Here is an 18,015-nt window from a genome sequence, read left to right as displayed (position 1 = left end):
TATAAATATCTTCTTCTTCCGTCGACCCCGCCCCATAACATAGCAACGTCACTTTGATTAACACAACCGCCACGTGGACTGCATGAGACGTCACTGAATTACCCCAAAAAAGGAACTATTGTTGTTTTCTTGTGTGTGTTACAATTTGATTTGAGCTACAATTGAGGACGTGGGAATGTGGGATGATGATGCTTATGCATAGGCCGGTGGGATCTTTTGTCTTTGGTGACTGAGTTATAATTTTGTGTGATTGTAATCAAAAAGATCTAAAGATTCAATGATATTTTAGAAAGGGACGGTCGTTTTGATCATGTCATGATGTAACACATATTTATTCTGTCCCAAGGCGAATGTACTTAGTATAAATACTCCAACTTGATAGTATTTATTTCCAATACACGTACCCATGTTTTAACATAAAAACAAAGCTTAACGTACGAGGCACTTAATTCCTACATATATATATACAAGAATGGTTGCATATATATTTTTAATATTAATAAGAAAAAGTTTTTTTTTTGTATGATTAAGAGAGAGGATGGTGCGAAGGAGCTAGTCTTCCGATTTAAAATAATTTAGAATTGTGGAAAACCAACCATATCCATGCGTATGCATGTTGTTTGTTGTGGTGTAGGATAAGTATTGATAATGGTGGACATATATCATCATCAACATCCTCCATACACATTTATTTGATTCTTAAAATCATATATTTTCTTATACCTTATAGTCTTTTTGTAATTAATAAATGTTTTATACATAACATTTTGAGGGGAAACAGAAAAAAATCCATGAAAAATATTTTAAATCAAGGAAGTGTACATTCTGTAAATATGTGTTCGAAGTAGAACATTGACATACGGTCATTTTTGACACGAAATTCCAATATTTAGCAGTAATTTTTTTGGGCTAAAACTTAAAAGTTAAAATTATGTAATTAGGTCTTCATATTTAATTAGACCACTTTACTCAACAATTTTGAAGAGAGGACCGTACCGGGTAGGGGAGAGAGGCAACTCGCAAAGTCGAAAGAGCATTAATTTTGCTTTCCATTAATAAAAAAAAGTTGAAATTTGTGCCCTTTCCAACTCTTTCTTTCTTCATCCTCTCCTCTCCTCTCCTCTCTCAGCCAGACCCATCCTCTTTAATTGTCTAACGCTTGAACCAAGGATTTATACCATTGCGGTTTTCGAATCAAACACCATCTCTCTCTTTCTTTCTTTCTCTCTCTCTCTCTCGTTCCCATTTCGCAATTGGAAACAAGCAGAAGCATTTTTTTTTTATGGTAAAGTTTCGATTTTTTTTTTTTCTTTTTGCAAATTCAAATACTCTCGGATCCATATACCCTTTCCCCCCTCTCAAATTAGGGTTTTTGAGGTTTTTCGTTTGCTTCTCAGTAGTCAATTCGAGTCTTAGAAAACTCAATTTTGGATAGACTCTCGTTTAAAAATGTTGCTTAAGGGTTTTGTATTATCATGTAGTCAAGTTTTTGTTTAAATCAGTTAAAGGATGTTTCTTTGACATCTTTCGATATGCAATCTGACACCTTTCATTACAATTTTAGCATTATCTTTGATGACCCTTCACTCATAATCTTCATCTTTTTTACATGTCAAGTTGAAAAAATCATCGTTTTCTAATATATGTTTTGTTGGCCTATGTCCGGGATCTCGTTTATAGTAGAGAAATCGTGAATAGAACATTTAAAGTTTTCATGCTTTAAGCTGATTAAGTCTCTCTCTCTCTCTCTCTTTTTTGCTTCTTGCAGCAATCACTTGAGTTATATGTCTTTTAGCCAATAATTCTGATAAACGTCAATAAGGTAGGTGAGAAAATCAAAACTCTTGCTTGTTTTCGGTTTTTGAAAACCACGTCTATCTATCTAATGGTGTCATTTGCTTGTTTGTTTCTGCTTGGACTTTGGTTCTAAAAGTAGATTAGTTTTCATAATCTTGGAGAGTTGTAGTCACGTAGAATTATGAAGATTGTAGTATGGCAGATAGCTCGTGAGCTAGTTTAACTTTTATCTTATGAATTTTAGTGGACGAGAGAGGAGTTTGGTTGTTTTTGGTTGAACATTAATTATTTTCGTCTATTTGTGCCATGTTCCATGTAGGATTCATTTAGAGATCAAATTTGCTTAGTGCTTAGAGGGATGTTAAAGATTCGATTCAAGTTTAATCTCTGTTTCTGTTTTCATATGNTTTTGTATTATCATGTAGTCAAGTTTTTGTTTAAATCAGTTAAAGGATGTTTCTTTGACATCTTTCGATATGCAATCTGACACCTTTCATTACAATTTTAGCATTATCTTTGATGACCCTTCACTCATAATCTTCATCTTTTTTACATGTCAAGTTGAAAAAATCATCGTTTTCTAATATATGTTTTGTTGGCCTATGTCCGGGATCTCGTTTATAGTAGAGAAATCGTGAATAGAACATTTAAAGTTTTCATGCTTTAAGCTGATTAAGTCTCTCTCTCTCTCTCTCTTTTTTGCTTCTTGCAGCAATCACTTGAGTTATATGTCTTTTAGCCAATAATTCTGATAAACGTCAATAAGGTAGGTGAGAAAATCAAAACTCTTGCTTGTTTTCGGTTTTTGAAAACCACGTCTATCTATCTAATGGTGTCATTTGCTTGTTTGTTTCTGCTTGGACTTTGGTTCTAAAAGTAGATTAGTTTTCATAATCTTGGAGAGTTGTAGTCACGTAGAATTATGAAGATTGTAGTATGGCAGATAGCTCGTGAGCTAGTTTAACTTTTATCTTATGAATTTTAGTGGACGAGAGAGGAGTTTGGTTGTTTTTGGTTGAACATTAATTATTTTCGTCTATTTGTGCCATGTTCCATGTAGGATTCATTTAGAGATCAAATTTGCTTAGTGCTTAGAGGGATGTTAAAGATTCGATTCAAGTTTAATCTCTGTTTCTGTTTTCATATGTTGGGATTGTAGATTCGTTAAGCTCTTAGAAATGGGATGCTTTGCATCAAGGCCGAAGGACACTGGTGGAAACAGGAGGAAGCCAACGAGCATCGGGGACGTTTCAGTTTATGTACCTGGTTTAAGGATACCCAAGCACGTGGAGTTTTCTCAGTCACTGGGTGATCAATTGCCCAAGACTCTAGTGGAACGCTTGACAGCTTTAAGAACACGAATAGTTGTGATGGCTAATCAAGAAGGGCCAACGATTACAAGAACTAGGAGGAAGACACAGCATGGTAAGGAAGAGTATCTTGTCTGTTTCTTTTTCCTCTGCTTTCTCCCTTCTAAGTCAACGGAATGGTTTCTTGCAGGAGGTTCAACACTCGCAGATCTCCATCAAGCTTTGGAAGATTATCTACCTGTTCTCTTAGGATTAACTAAAGATGGTAATATACTATTCATGAGCTACAGAATCGAGATAGGTTTGGTTGCAGATATCCTTACACGCATTCGTTTCATGTTCAGGTAGCCATCTACAATTCAGAGTACCGTTTAATTGGGTTAATCAGGAGGATGAGGAAGAGGTGCGGTGATCAAAACAGTTTATCTTTTCACTGTGCTGTTTTTTTCCTATAAAATTTAGACTTTTACATTGAAGGTTGTTGAGAGTAAATGACAATATTATTTACATCTACCAGGAAACAGCTATGTCAAACGTTTGGTATGAAATATTGTCGGTTTTGCATCTAATGGCAATGCTACAAATGTCACAAGCCAATTTACTGCTTCTTCCCAAAGGTTCCAGTGATGGTTATCATCCAAAAGTTTCGGAAGGTAAAACCTGCAAATTGCTTGTGATATGCTTGTTTCTTCCTAGATATCTTCTTTCTTATTGTTAAATACTTAAATATAATGGTATGGTCCCTCAGGTTTATGATATGCTTTTTTTTTTCTTTTCATTTTCTATAGAAAACAGGCGAGCTTCAATTGATATTTTCTTAAAGGCAGCCGGATACCTTGACTGTGCGGTTAAGCATGTTTTCCCTCAGTTTTCAGCCGAGCTAAGGTTCATATAGGACATTGTTTCTACTGTCAACCAGTTGTAATTTTCAAATGTTAATAATTCTGATTGATCTGCTGACACGACGGTTGTTTTACTTTGCCTTTTCTACAGGAGAAGGTTACCAGTTGACTTGGCAGAAGGAGCTTTACGGGCTCTTTGCTTGCAAGCATTAGGCCAGGTATAACCACTTTTTGTTAGGATATATTATCTTGTTATGATTTGCTACATGTGCTTCCTAGTTTATTTTGTGAATATCAACGTCATGTTCAACTAATTAGAAACTCTCCCTAGGTTCGAAGTAGCTATGTAGATAGGTACTTTTGAGTATTTTAATAGACAGAAATTCGCAGTCCTTTGTTAATGGTTTAACTTTTCGGATTTAGGGTGTTGATATCCAACTCGGGATGGCAATTGATAGTGCAAAAGCCACTCTTGCAGTGAAACGAAGACTTTCATGTGAAATGGTGAAATATTGGCAGCAGGTGATCCTTTACCTTATCAAATTTGTTTTCTTGTACAACTTTTTTGGTCATCACTTTATTATTTATAATGANTGCTTTTTTTTTTTTTTTCATTTTCTATAGAAAACCGGCGAGCTTCAATTGATATTTTCTTAAAGGCAGCCGGATACCTTGACTGTGCGGTTAAGCATGTTTTCCCTCAGTTTTCAGCCGAGCTAAGGTTCATATAGGACATAGTTTCTACTGTCAACCAGTTGTAATTTTCAAATGTTAATAATTCTGATTGATCTGCTGACACGACGGTTGTTTTACTTTGCCTTTTCTACAGGAGAAGTTTACCAGTTGACTTGGCAGAAGGAGCTTTACGGGCTCTTTGCTTGCAAGCATTAGGCCAGGTATAACCACTTTTTGTTAGGATATATTATCTAGTTATGATTTGCTACATGTGCTTCCTAGTTTATTTTGTGAATATCAACGTCATGTTCAACTAATTAGAAACTCTGCCTAGGTTCGAAGTAGTTATGTAGATAGGTACTTTTGAGTATTTTAATAGACAGAAATTTGCAGTCCTTTGTTAATGGTTTAACTTTTCGGATTTAGGGTGTTGATATCCAACTCGGGATGGCAATTGATAGTGCAAAAGCCACTCTTGCAGTGAAACGAAGACTTTCATGTGAAATGGTGAAATATTGGCAGCAGGTGATCCTTTACCTTATCAAATTTGTTTTCTTGTACAACTTTTTTGGTGATCACTTTATTATTTATAATGAATTGAAACGCTAGAAAGATGAGTTGTCTTAATGGGAGTAGTGTGTATCATCCACTTTAGATTAATAATAGGACAAAAAAACCAAAAACAAAACGAAAGAGCAAAAAGAAGAAAGTGGAGATATTTCACCATCATAAAAGTGTCACTAACTTGTGCCGCCTGCTGATCACTTATGTTTGAGGAGGAAAATGGGACTAAAATTGCTTAATAAGTTGTATTGGAAATATCTTTGAAAGTGACTTCTAACTTTATACTCTACTGCTCGTTTACATGCTTAAAAAAGAGAAAACAACAAGAAAGTAGAAACCTTTCTTGAGCTAGTAACTAATTTCCTCTTTTCTGAGGCTCATGGAAGAATTGACAGAGACTCTCTTTTGTATTTTCTAATTTGTAAATTTGAAATGTTTTCCTTGCGATAAAAACTCTCTTAACACTTATTGATGGACATTGATTAGGCACAAGATAACTTGATGAATCTTCCATTAGCAAATGGGTGGGGTGAAAAGCATAGGCTCTTTGTTAAGTGGAAGTATGTTGAAGCTAAGGTACTGTTTGGACGTCTTTCACTCTCTTTCTCAGATCATTGGATCTTTTCACATAGATGAGTGAGAAACTCGTTATCTGTACAATGCTTCTGTTTTTGTCTTCTGTTTCACTAAGACACTTGGTATTTCTGTGTATTTGTAATACCAGGCTGCAGCTTACTACTACCACGGTTTGATTCTTGATGAAGGAAACACAGAGAAATCACATGGCATGGCGGTTGCTGCTTTACAAGCTGCAGATGAGTGTTTCAAAGAAAGTAAGAAAGCAAGTGAGGCGTTTAACACCTCTTCACCTATGTCAAGGTAAATCCGTCTTCTGTGCCTTTGTCAATGGACTACCTTTATTTCTTTATCCATCAGTCATTGAGATCTATCCACATTTCTTTAGGACTCCTCCGCTTTTCGGGACAATGAAATATCTATCAGAGAAAATACCGAAAGAAACTTCAAGTAAAGTCAGGATAAATCGTGATCTATACTCTTATGAAAAGTGAGTTTCAATTTAAAGCTTTGTCCAGTTTTCTCTCTTCTTGTGCTATGCTATTTTAAGCTCAACCTTTTGTTTTCCATTTACGCCAAATTATAGGATCATGGAGACAGCACCGACGCTTCCTGATTTTGCCTTGGCATTGAAACCGGATGAGTACCAACTTCCTTCTGTTGATGCGTCATGGTCTGAAGACAATCTACGGACTAAAAACACCTCAAATCACATAAATGGCAACCAAAAATAGATCAGTGAATAGAATGCATATCACCTTATAGAGTTACAAAGCCAATGGCCGCCATAGAAACACAAATGGTGAAGCTCTATAACTACACTAGTGATTCTCCAAATGTCAATAATATATAAGCTCTCTGGGTGTGAAAAAAACTACCAAATTGGATTTGGATTAGTTTCCAGAAAAATATGGGAAATTGTTGTCTGTGTTCTCTGTATGTTGTTGTAATTTTGTTTGTTTAGTGCAATAAAATTCGATTCTTTCTGCTCCATATTCATTATAACTGCTTGGACACAATCTACACCAGACAAAAGCAAACTTGTAGCTTCAGCTTTTTGTTTTGTTTTACCTAGTAGTCTACTACAAGGTTTGGTCTTCAGAACTTACAAAATTACAGAATAGGTAGAACTTGAACAGTTGAACTAGACTAATCACCAGTGAGAGCTCGAGGGCCATGGTCGATAGTGGAGAGAGACATGCCTGACTGAGCCACAGCTCTCACAAACGCCATGTTTGCAGTCAAAGTTGGAGCTCCCCATCTATCACCTGTCCCAAACACAGTCTTGTTCTTCATTGCTAACTTCCTCGTCGTTGGGAGGCTCTTCACACGCTCTGTGGGATTGTCATTCACCACCCTGTCACCACCCACAATCCATCATTCAATTACAATCATAATGAGTAAAAAAAAAAAGTATTGAACTTAAGCATAATGTGTGCATTACATTAGGCTCTTCAACAACTGCTCAGCTCTGCGTTTCTCATTCGGTCCAGCGTACATGGATACTAACTCCTTGAACTCTGAAAGAACACTCTCGCATACTATCCCTCGCTTCCCTGACAATACAGTTCCCATTTTGACTAGAACAGGGCTCTCAATTTCAGATCTCGCCTGCATATAAATATCATCAATTTCACAAAAGTTCATGTTTTGTTGATAGACAATGGTGACTATACCTCATAAAGAGGGTACCTGAGCAATCACAAAAACGGTATTTCCCTTAAACTTTTCCTCTAAATCGATCTCAGGCGTATCCACTATTCTCTCTGCACACCCGTTGCTAATTCCAGAAACAAGAGCAACAAGAGCTGTAGTATCGAAATTAATAAAGCAGTCTTCACCGAGCAATCTCATGGAGGAGATTACATAAGAGAAATCATCTTCTTTTGGACTTAGCTCTGCGTCCTCTGCTTGAACTACAACTTCAGGTTCAGTAAAAGGGGAATCATTATCACATTGATCAATGAGCTTGATCTCAACAGAAACTGCTTCTTCATATGATCTAGTCCGCACGACGTTAACCCAGTCTCCTTCCACCGTTTCCTCGCAATCTAAATCCGAACCGACATCGAAATCAAAACACACAGCTCCAAATTCGTTTTTCAATTTCTCGTAAATTGAAGAAGGCAGACCGTTTGCGAAGAAGAGAATCACCGAAGAAGGTTTAAGCGTGGCTGTGGAATTAGCAGCGGCAAGAATCTGTTCGATTCTCGACTTTAAACCTTTGTTTCCATGGCGGTCTCCACTCCAGGAGATATACCTAGGGTTTCTATCGGAGACGATGATCCATACAGGAACTTTCCCGAGAGTACATACGACATCAACATGAACCCCACCAATCGGAAGAGGAATCGGTTTGCAAACGCGTGAAACGCCGGTGATAGACGGAAACTGCAAAATCCGTACAACTGACTCAATGTGGCCAATGTTAACACTGCGGAGAAAGAAAAAAAAAATCAAAAAGTCAGAATCAGAGAGTGATAAAAGAAAGAGATGATCGAAATCAGAGAAACCTGAGAGGCTGTAGAGAAGGATCGGAGGAAGAGAGAGACGAGAGGAAGGAGAGCTCGGAGGAAGCAAGCTTAAGGAGAGTGCGACGGCATGAAGCAGTGATGGATGTTGATATAGGAAGCTTCTCTATTGTTCTTATAACCGATTTGCATCGATTCTTTGCTGTCTCTACCTCTTCGATCTCCATAGCTATAAACACCGTCGTCTTGCTTTTGCTCACCGGAGACACGTCGCTGAGTCAGCGAGTCCAGTGAACAGCTCCGAGGAACTACCAAAACGAAAGAGGCTTAACCGGTTTATCGCTACACGAATAACCCGGTTTAGGTAGCTACTCGGTCGGTTTCCGGTATGTTTCTCGCCCGGTTCGTGGTATCCCGGTACGTATTTATAAACTAAAAAAATCCCAACAAATGCTTCATAGTAAACATATTTGGACTGCATTTAAACTAGAAACTTTTAAATTTTCAACTAGAAACTTTTAAATTTTCAACTAGAAACTTTTAAATTTTCTGCTGATCAGTAAAAAGATTATGAGTTTTTACAATGAATTTGTTTTAGGGGGGAAACAAATTCACAGAAGTTATGTCTCCAGAAACTCGATTAAAGCTAGAAATCGGAGAAGGGGTTTAGATCTCTTAGGGCTCAAATTAGGGTTTTGCAAGAACAAAGAGAGAGTGATTTTTGTATTAATTGCTGGATGATTACAATGGAGAAGTCTCCCCTTATTTATACTTTTTGCTAGATTACAGAATATATTAACTTTCCTTATAACTCAAACGAAGATATGGAAAGTTGCTCCTTCTTCTTCAAGTCGGTCACAGGGCGAATTGAGAAGTCGGCTCTCCATCTTCGGGGCTGGGCCTCCTTCTCCGAACAGGCCTCTAATAAACTATTAATTAGGGCTGGACCGAATTCCTAGTTAAGTAATCGATTTATCTTTCTGGTTTAGATCGGTATGTTAGGGTGCTAAATACCGCACCAACATAGTCTCAACCTCCTAAAATGTAGATTTCAACGTTAGAACAGTGATTATGATGTACCTTTTTAAACTGCAAATTGCAAAACACTAGTATATCTTAAGCTAGTTAGAAAAAGGTTTGGCTTTACGAATCAATACAATAAAAGTAGGATATTTTTCTCCAGGTGATGACACATCAGCCTCAACAATAAAGCTGGTGTTGATACCTCATAAAAAATGAACAGCCTATCAAATTAAAACAATTAATACAGGTAAGTTTTTTTTACTTAGGTGGACAAAGCAAATGGAAAACGCTTTGTTGAACACTGCGTTTAATCAATTGCTAGATTTATTTTCTTCTTCGTCGTGATACCAAGCTTGAATGCTCGTTGTAATACCAATCTTCTTCTTCGGCGTGATTTCAGCTTCTTCACCAAATCAAAATCCTCTGTTTTTTTCTCCTTGTTTCTCTTCAATTTTGATTTCATGGGTTTGTTTTTTTCCGCGAATGAGTTTGAACAAGCTGTATAATTGTAGGGTTTGATACGTTTCTGTGATTATGAATCGAATTATGAAAAAAGTTTGGATCTTTTTGGGGTTTTTCTTTTCTTACGATTGTTGAAATTTTAATGTGGGACAAAGATTGATACTTTATGTTGTGTAAATTGAAATTTTTTGTTTTGTTTTTCGTAGAGAGAAAATTCTCTGGTGAACGTGTGCAGTTTAGCTGAGACCAGTTGCTTCAGGTCAAACAAGTATTGAATTTTAACTCTATTTCTTATGTTGAACTTGGCTTTGTTTTCTATTGCTTATGAAACAACTCACTCATCGTTATGTTTTTCTCAATAGCAGTCGGTTCAAGTCTCTGATGATATCCAGAGGCGCTGTAAGGAAATCGCAGTTGAGCTTTTTGCCGAAGATCAGAGTTGAGGGAATCGTGCAGACGAGAGTAAAGTGAGTGTTTGTGTGATCTTTCTCTGTTTTGTGTTTTTTCAGACGAATCTTGTTTTCTCTAAACCACATTATTGTTTTTGGTCTTATTAGCCAACAAACCAGCCTCAGAATCGTTATTCCCACCCGTGACTGGCATAGTCGTCCGCAGGTTCCAACCTCTGGTAAAAAATGGTTAAGAGACGTCTCTCGTGAACCTAAAAATACATCTCAATGGGTAAGTTTTTCCGTGTCACTTGTTACTTATTGTTGGCATGCTGTTTTTACTAATTTCCTCTTCTTGCTAACGTGATGATGATCTTGTGAAACAGTCTGGTCCTGCCCCTGTGCTGGTGAAAGCAGAAGTCCCATGGTCTGCTAAAAGAGGAGCTCTTTCAGATCAAGACCGAGTCCTCAAAACTGTGAAAGGGTATTTGTCAACAAACTAATATTAGTCTTTTCTTTTCAGCTTTTGTGCTTGAAGTTGATTGTGATGTATATATTCTGACTGTTATGATTTCTCTGCAGTATTCTGAACAAGCTTACCCCGGAGAAGTACGAGCTTCTTAAACGGAGAAGCACGAGCTTCTTAAAGGTCAATTGATTGATTCTAGCATCACTTCTGCTGATATCCTAAAGGTTTTTTTTTTTTTAATTTCCTGATCTTTGTTATTGTGATTCTCTCTCTTCATGGTATTGATTTGCTCTTTACCTTTGATTGCAGGGAGTAATACAGCTGATTTTTGAGAATGCTATACTGCACTCGACGTTCTGCGAGTTGTACGCTTGTTTATATTTTGATATTAACGGAAAGCTTCCTTCGTTTTCACCTGAGGAACCTGGTGGCAAAGAAGTAACTTTCAACAACAGGGGATACACATTGATGAAATTGCTCAGAAATTGAAGATCCCAAAGAACAAGCTAAAGTATGTTCTTTTCTCCTTTCTCCTTATAACCTCTATCTCTCTTTACTGTCAAAGTTGTTGAGTTCATGAGTTTGCTTTGTTTTGTTTCTGGTATATGTATAGGGGAGTTATCCAATCACTGGAAAGAGATGGTCTAATATAGTACTCGACAATCGATGAGTATCACTTCAACTAGAGTTTGGTTAATCCGTAGATAAAAGAGTCATTAGTATTGTCTGGTGGTTTGAGAGATATTTTCAATTTCTAGAACCTAGGATCACATTTATATAGCTCACTTATGTTGTTTCATAGGACATGTGACCAATTCTCGCTTAGGGTATACCATTTTTTTTAAAAGAGTAAATATGTATTTCAATTTAATAGCAAAGGTAGGACTGTTTTTTTACAAAAAAAAGAGAGTTAATTTAGAAAAAGAGAAAAAAAACATAGGGTAGTTTTTATAAATTATATTGTAGACACAAAGTCTATGTTTTATATAAATTAGATGAAATTAATGTAAACTACAATTTAAAAATTATAAATTAAGTTAAATGGAATTGATCTGGTGGAGTATAAAATGAGATATAAATAACTCTATATTGGAATGCGTTAATTTTATTTGATAGCAAAGTGATCATAGTAATCGAAATTTTACATAGTCGATGTTTACATAATGAAATGTTTAACTCGGTAAGACATATTAAATGGTTTTGAAAGTGATGATAATAAATAAAAATATGCAGTAACAAATAATAACAAAAAACTGAAAACAGCAATATTAGCAATGATCATTGGGATAAACTATATTAATAATGATTTTAGATTACAAACAACATACAAAAATAGTCTTTTAGAAAACACAAAATAAAATATTTTAAAAAAAATGAAAAATAATCATGCGGCGTAGCAGGTACCGACCTAGTGATTATGATAAATGATTAGAAAAATTTTACACTACTTATCAGAATTGTCAATCATTTAATTAAAATTAAAACTACATATCAAAGAATATGCGTATATGATAATGGTGATATAGATCTTTGTCCACATACCACAGGGACCACAGCTTAAGTAAAGCATCCATCAAAGGAGCCACAAAGGAGGATTCTTTTTGCCTCCCATACCTTTTATGTTGTTTTTCACATGAACTCCAATAAAAGCAAAAGGTACAAAATCTGATTTTGTTTGCGTCAACAAATGAAAAATCATGCATATTCCTTTTTGTTTACTTGCATACTTAGCTTTTCCAACTTTCATTTCTAACGAATAATCTTCTCCCCCATCCTTCTCCTTCTTTCTACTCCTGTCCCCTTCACAGCATATTTATATTTTTATGAACTTAAGGTATCTATATATATACATTGTGATTAAACCCCTGTTTCATCAAACTACTTCATCTCTCAATCATTCAATAATCTTGAGGAGAGTTTGAATCTTTTGGTTGTTTCTGTAATAAAAAAAGAAAAGAAAAAACATGTCGTCTTCATCTCCAGCTATGCTTCAGAAATCGGATTCAATCGCTGATAAAATGCCTGATGCATTGAAACAAAGCCGGTACCATATGAAGAGATGTTTTGCCAGGTTTTTTTGAACTTTCAAAGATCACACTCTTTTGCTACAGTTTGATGCTATTTGGTTTTCTTAGTTATATGTTTGTGTGTGGAAAAAATGTTGTAGCTTTGTTGGAGGAGGAAAGAAGCTTATGAAGCGTGAGGATCTGATGAATGAGATAGAGAAATGTATAGAAGATAGCCGTGAACGCAGTAAGATCCTGGAGGGGCTGTTTGGCTACATTCTCACTTGTACTCAGGTAATGAACATCTTCATTGTCATTTTGCAATCAAACATGGTTTAGTTGCGTGTTTATGCGAGATCACGGTTTAATTTTCTCTGTTTTAACAACTCAGGAAGCGGCAGTGGTTCCACCATTTGTTGCATTAGCTGCAAGGCCAAATCCTGGTTTCTGGGAATATGTTAAGGTCAACTCTGGAGATTTAACAGTGGATGAAATCACAGCTACGGATTACTTAAAGCTCAAGGAATCTGTTTTCGATGAATCATGGTTAGTAAACAATCTACATATATAATGGCGTTTTGGCAATAGCCAGAGCAATATTGATCATCTGGTGTAATCGTTTATGAAACATTTTATAGGTCTAAAGATGAAAATGCATTGGAAATAGACTTTGGAGCCATTGATTTCACCACTCCTCGGCTAAGTCTTTCTTCTTCAATTGGAAAGGGAGCTGATTACATCTCTAAGTTTATATCTTCTAAGCTTGGAGGCAAATCCGATAGACTAGAACCTTTGTTGAACTACTTGCTTCACCTTAATCATCACGGAGAGGTAATGTTTGAATAATTTTCTTGTTTCCATTTACATTTGTCTTCTTGAAAGTCTTATAGCTCATTAACAATGCTTTGTCTCTGCAGAATCTCATGATAAATGACGATCTCAGCACGGTTGCAAAGCTCAAGAAATCTCTGATGCTTGCCGTCATTGTAGTCTCGACTTACCCAAAACACACGCCTTATGAAACTTTTGCACACAGGTAAAAAACTGCTCAAATTAAACTAGACACATATCGGGTTTCTTTATCTTCCATGAGGAACCGGAACAAGGATCTAACTGAGAATTTACTTTCATAGGTTGAAGGAGATGGGATTCGAGAAAGGTTGGGGAGATACAGCAGAGAGAGTGAAAGAAACTATGGTTATGCTCTCAGAAGTTCTTGAAGCACCAGACAATGTGAAGCTAGATTTGCTCTTTAGCAGACTTCCCACAGTGTTCAACGTTGTGATATTCTCTGTCCACGGCTATTTTGGTCAGCAAGACGTGCTCGGATTACCAGATACCGGAGGCCAGGTTATTGCGAAAACAAATCTTCAGTTTTGTATTACCTCCTAAAATATGATATCTAATTAACAAAAAGAAACTTCATGGTTATATAAACCCTTTGTGTATTATGATTGTATAGGTTGTTTACATATTGGATCAAGTAAGAGCTTTGGAGGAAGAGCTTCTCACTCGAATTAACCAACAAGGCCTCGGATTCAAGCCTCAGATTCTTGTGGTGACACGGTTAATACCTGAAGCAAGAGGAACAAAGTGTGATCAAGAACTAGAAGCCATTGAAGGAACCAAGCATTCTCATATTCTCAGGGTTCCTTTTGTTACAGATAAAGGAATCCTCCGTCAATGGGTTTCTCGATTCGATATCTACCCTTACCTGGAGAGATTTACTCAGGTATGTTAATCATCTTTCTTTAGAAGATCTTCATATATTCTCAATGACTAAAGCAAACTAATAAAACTCCTGACAAATTGTTCGTATTTACAGGACGCAACGAGCAAGATTCTTCAACGCTTTGACTGCAAGCCTGACCTCATCATCGGAAACTACACAGATGGGAACTTGGTTGCATCTCTAATGGCCACCAAACTCGGTGTCACTCAGGGAACGATTGCTCATGCGTTGGAGAAGACAAAGTATGAAGATTCAGATGCGAAGTGGAAGGAACTAGATCCTAAATACCATTTCTCATGCCAGTTCACAGCTGATTTAATCGCAATGAATGTCACTGACTTCATCATTACCAGCACATATCAAGAAATCGCTGGAAGGTTCGTATTTTCTTGCATTAACATATACATAGAAGAGTCAAACTCATAAAACTAAAGTGCTCCTTTTGATTTGCAGCAAGGACAGGCCAGGACAGTATGAGAGTCACACTTCCTTCACAATGCCTGGTTTATGTAGAGTTGTCTCTGGCATTGACGTGTTTGATCCAAAGTTCAACATTGCTGCTCCTGGTGCGGATCAATCTGTATACTTCCCTTACACAGACAAGCAAAAACGATTTACCAAGTTTCATCCTTCTATACAAGAATTGCTTTACAATGAGAAAGACAATGCCGAACACATGTAAGTAGTCTAGTCTCATTGCAATTGAATTAGTCAACACTCAACAGTGGGACACCGTATGACTTACTAATTCTGCCTGTGTGGAAACAGGGGATATCTTGCGGTAAGAGAGAGACCGATCATATTCTCAATGGCGAGACTCGACACGGTGAAAAACATAACTGGTTTGGTTGAGTGGTATGGCAAAGACAAGAGACTTAGAGAGATGGCTAACCTTGTAGTCGTTGCTGGATTCTTTGACATGTCAAAATCTAATGACAGAGAAGAGAAAGCTGAGATCAAGAAAATGCATGATCTAATTGAAAAGTACAAGCTCAAGGGAAAATTCAGATGGATCGCTGCTCAAACCGATAGATACAGAAACAGTGAGCTCTACAGATGCATTGCTGATACAAAAGGAGTCTTTGTTCAACCTGCTTTGTATGAAGCTTTTGGCTTAACCGTTATCGAAGCCATGAACTGTGGACTCCCAACATTCGCAACGAACCAAGGTGGACCAGCGGAGATAATCGTTGATGGTGTCTCTGGTTTCCACATTGATCCCAACAATGGTGATGACTCTGTTAAGAAAATTGGAGATTTCTTCAGCAAATGCCGTACAGATGCTTTGTACTGGGATAGTATCTCTAAGGGTGGTCTCAAACGCATCTATGAGTTGTAAGTAAATCTAGAAACACAAATCTCATCAGTTATCACATTACATTGCTGATTCGTGGATTTGGTATCGTCTGTGCAGTTACACATGGAAGATTTATGCAGAGAAGCTGCTTAAAATGGGAAGCATTTATGGATTTTGGAGACAGGTGAACGAAGATCAAAAGAAAGCGAAGCAGAGATACATTGACATGCTCTACAATCTCCAGTTCAAACAATTGGTGAGTCTTTGATATGAAGATTACTATTGATGATAGCTAACAAAACTAACCTTTACATCCCTACTGTTTCTTGTAGACCAAGAAAGTGACAATCCCGGAAGATAAACCTCTGCCTTTGAGACTGGCTTCACTCCGTAACCTCCTTCCCAAAAAACCATCATCTCTTGGAGCAGGAAGTAAGCAGAAGGAAGTCACAGAAACCGAAAAGACGAAACAGAAAAGTAAAGATGGTCAAGAACCACAAGATGTAAAGGTCGGGGCAAGAGAAGTAAGAGAAGGGTTGCTTGCAGCTGAAGCATCAGAGAGGATGAAGAAAGTTTTAGAAACTTCGGGAGAGAAACAGAAGGTAGAAAAGATGAAGATTGCGTACGGACAACAACAGAACCAAGGAGCTTCATCGGTTCGGAACTTGTTCTGGTCAGTTGTGGTTTGTCTATACATCTGTTACATTTTGAAGCAGAGGTTCTTTAGTGCTAACTCCGCTCAAGAGGATTAAGAAAGTCTACCTTGGATCGAATTAAAGTGAAAACAAAAAAAAACATTTGTAAAATCTGTAATGCATAAAACTACCATCGATGTAAAAATCATCAAGTAATAAAATTCATACATTTGGCTTACCAAACTGGCCCAACTGTATATATAAATTACACACGTGTATGTACTATGTGCATGTATTAATTATGAAAATTTGTTGAAGATGCATTTGAAATTAATTTCTTAAGACAATAAATAAAGTAATGAATCGGTCCATATGATAATTAAATTTGGGATAGAGCCATATGGAGCAAACGAAGGCAGAGACTGTATGTGAACTGTGGAAGGATCACTTTATTCAAGGTCCCAAAATTAAATGTGGTAAGATGGGAAATTTATATCAATGCTTTTAATTTGCTTTAATTTAAGACTATCTATTTAATTGCTTCCTTTTTCCAGACTAATGTAAATATTTTAGGAATAAAGTATAGACACATGAATGGTAAAATTAAATACGAAAGTGATAATAATATAAACAATTTAGATAAACTTTTATTTTTCTAAATGATTATCTCATCAATAACAAGAGAATTGTTGAATGATATATGATACAAATTCATTACACTACCTTCACTCACTACAAGAAAACAGGGCAACGACTACTGAATGATTAGTCCTTGAATAGTCGTTAAATGGTTTTCTGCGACTATTTAGCGACTAAACACTGTTGTAGCTGATACTTAGTCGCTAAATCAAATAGTCGTAATCTAGCAATAATATTACGATTATATAACGTTGTCATGATATTGTCGTCGCGTAGTCGTTAATTAGTTACTAAAATTGGCAACTAATTAATGACAATTTTACGATTATATAGGTAACAGTAGTTTAATAGTTGTAAAATTTAACGACTAATTAACTACTAATTTACGACTGATTGACCTTAATAAAACTTGGAAGTACTTCATCAATAGATTTATATTTACTTCAAGTTATAAGCATTTATAATCTCTAATAAATCCATGATACGTTTCTAAATCTAATACAGTATATCATCCAATAATGAAGACATAATACCAAATCAAGAAATTATGCAAATCAGTTTAATTGTGAGATTTTTTTTTTGTTGATAACAAGGTTATTATCAGCTACTGTATTCAGAATCGTTTGTTGATCGCATGCAACTTATTGAATTATTATTCTTTTTTTGTCAACGAAAAAGTTTTGAAAATATATTAAATTCACATTGTTGTCAAGGTTTTCAAGTTTCAACCATATTTCTTTCTTCAACAGGTTTCTAATTTCGAAACAGTTTTGACTTTAAGGGATCATTATGCACTTGGTAGTGAAAAGAGTTATAAAGACAGCGTGAGTACAGCCAAGATATCGAGACGATCCCAAAAGGCAAAAAGACGACAACTTAAAAAAATATATCTAAAAATAGCTAATTATAAAACATAACTCATTATATAAAAAAGCTATAAAAGTTGGTATATAGATTTTAAGTAGTGTATATGCTAATTAAACAGTCCCAAAAGATATGTAGTACTGAATTGAATAACGTGTGATTTTGCTAAATAGAGATATGATTAATTAAATCAGGAAATGGATATAAACTTATAAAGAAAACTGAAAATTAGTTGTCAAAAAAAAAAAAAAAAAAAAAAAAAAA

General features: G+C 36.1%; 3 protein-coding genes across 12 annotated transcripts; 2 read left to right on the top strand and 1 right to left on the bottom strand.

Moving 5' to 3' along the window:
* On the top strand, positions 992 to 6,757 carry LOC104702038. Of its 5 annotated transcripts, none has more exons than XM_010417847.2 (13): positions 992 to 1,285; positions 2,510 to 2,563; positions 2,957 to 3,222; positions 3,298 to 3,372; positions 3,452 to 3,510; positions 3,625 to 3,760; positions 4,574 to 4,670; positions 4,779 to 4,845; positions 5,051 to 5,149; positions 5,675 to 5,764; positions 5,913 to 6,067; positions 6,153 to 6,254; positions 6,351 to 6,757. In XM_010417847.2, exons 3-13 carry the CDS (start codon positions 2,976 to 2,978, stop codon positions 6,496 to 6,498), a joined length of 1,275 nt encoding a protein of 424 aa, XP_010416149.1. In that variant the 5' UTR covers positions 992 to 1,285; positions 2,510 to 2,563; positions 2,957 to 2,975; the 3' UTR covers positions 6,499 to 6,757. The 5 variants fall into 5 exon arrangements, with proteins under 5 accessions (XP_010416149.1, XP_010416148.1, XP_010416147.1 ...); XM_010417846.2 differs by lacking the exon at positions 2,510 to 2,563 and adding an exon at positions 1,769 to 1,822; XM_010417845.2 differs by lacking the exon at positions 2,510 to 2,563 and adding an exon at positions 1,769 to 1,826.
* LOC104702037 (UPF0415 protein C7orf25 homolog) lies at positions 6,736 to 8,563 on the bottom strand. The gene is made up of 4 exons (XM_010417841.2): positions 8,278 to 8,563; positions 7,457 to 8,198; positions 7,209 to 7,375; positions 6,736 to 7,121 (listed from the first exon to the last, which is right to left on the bottom strand). Exons 1-4 carry the CDS (start codon positions 8,460 to 8,462, stop codon positions 6,914 to 6,916), a joined length of 1,302 nt encoding a protein of 433 aa, XP_010416143.1. The 5' UTR covers positions 8,463 to 8,563; the 3' UTR covers positions 6,736 to 6,913.
* LOC104702036 (sucrose synthase 6) lies at positions 8,636 to 16,520 on the top strand. Of its 6 annotated transcripts, none has more exons than XM_019227792.1 (20): positions 8,636 to 8,652; positions 9,927 to 9,988; positions 10,083 to 10,187; positions 10,278 to 10,401; positions 10,496 to 10,593; positions 10,692 to 10,802; positions 10,888 to 11,089; positions 12,126 to 12,234; positions 12,562 to 12,649; positions 12,746 to 12,878; positions 12,976 to 13,130; positions 13,223 to 13,415; positions 13,502 to 13,620; positions 13,718 to 13,934; positions 14,047 to 14,316; positions 14,410 to 14,693; positions 14,770 to 14,994; positions 15,085 to 15,651; positions 15,731 to 15,869; positions 15,946 to 16,520. In XM_019227792.1, the coding sequence occupies exons 9-20, from the start codon at positions 12,564 to 12,566 to the stop codon at positions 16,363 to 16,365; spliced, it is 2,808 nt and encodes a 935-aa protein (XP_019083337.1). In that variant the 5' UTR covers positions 8,636 to 8,652; positions 9,927 to 9,988; positions 10,083 to 10,187; positions 10,278 to 10,401; positions 10,496 to 10,593; positions 10,692 to 10,802; positions 10,888 to 11,089; positions 12,126 to 12,234; positions 12,562 to 12,563; the 3' UTR covers positions 16,366 to 16,520. The 6 variants fall into 6 exon arrangements, with proteins under 6 accessions (XP_019083337.1, XP_019083338.1, XP_019083336.1 ...); XM_019227793.1 differs by lacking the exon at positions 8,636 to 8,652 and adding an exon at positions 9,524 to 9,766 and having other exon boundaries at positions 10,086 to 10,187; XM_019227791.1 differs by lacking the exon at positions 8,636 to 8,652 and adding an exon at positions 9,524 to 9,766.

This window comes from Camelina sativa, chromosome 7 (assembly GCF_000633955.1).
Source record: "Camelina sativa cultivar DH55 chromosome 7, Cs, whole genome shotgun sequence".
NCBI classification, from domain to species: domain Eukaryota; kingdom Viridiplantae; phylum Streptophyta; class Magnoliopsida; order Brassicales; family Brassicaceae; genus Camelina; species Camelina sativa.
This window is presented reverse-complemented; position numbering and strand designations above follow the sequence as displayed.

Coding starts and splice junctions, on each gene's coding strand:
- LOC104702038 (XM_010417843.2), top strand. CDS start 2,976: ATGGGATGCTTTGCATCAAGGCCGAAGGACACTGGTGGAAACAGGAGG. Junction 5,765..5,912: donor GGAAGTATGTTGAAGCTAAG/GTACTGTTTGGA, acceptor TTGTAATACCAG/GCTGCAGCTTACTACTACCA. Junction 6,255..6,350: donor GATCTATACTCTTATGAAAA/GTGAGTTTCAAT, acceptor GCCAAATTATAG/GATCATGGAGACAGCACCGA.
- LOC104702037 (XM_010417841.2), bottom strand. CDS start 8,462: ATGGAGATCGAAGAGGTAGAGACAGCAAAGAATCGATGCAAATCGGTT. Junction 7,376..7,456: donor CCGTTTTTGTGATTGCTCAG/GTACCCTCTTTA, acceptor ATTTATATGCAG/GCGAGATCTGAAATTGAGAG. Junction 7,122..7,208: donor CAGTTGTTGAAGAGCCTAAT/GTAATGCACACA, acceptor GGGTGGTGACAG/GGTGGTGAATGACAATCCCA.
- LOC104702036 (XM_010417839.2), top strand. CDS start 12,543: ATGTCGTCTTCATCTCCAGCTATGCTTCAGAAATCGGATTCAATCGCT. Junction 14,317..14,409: donor ACCTGGAGAGATTTACTCAG/GTATGTTAATCA, acceptor TCGTATTTACAG/GACGCAACGAGCAAGATTCT. Junction 15,652..15,730: donor CTCAAACGCATCTATGAGTT/GTAAGTAAATCT, acceptor TCGTCTGTGCAG/TTACACATGGAAGATTTATG.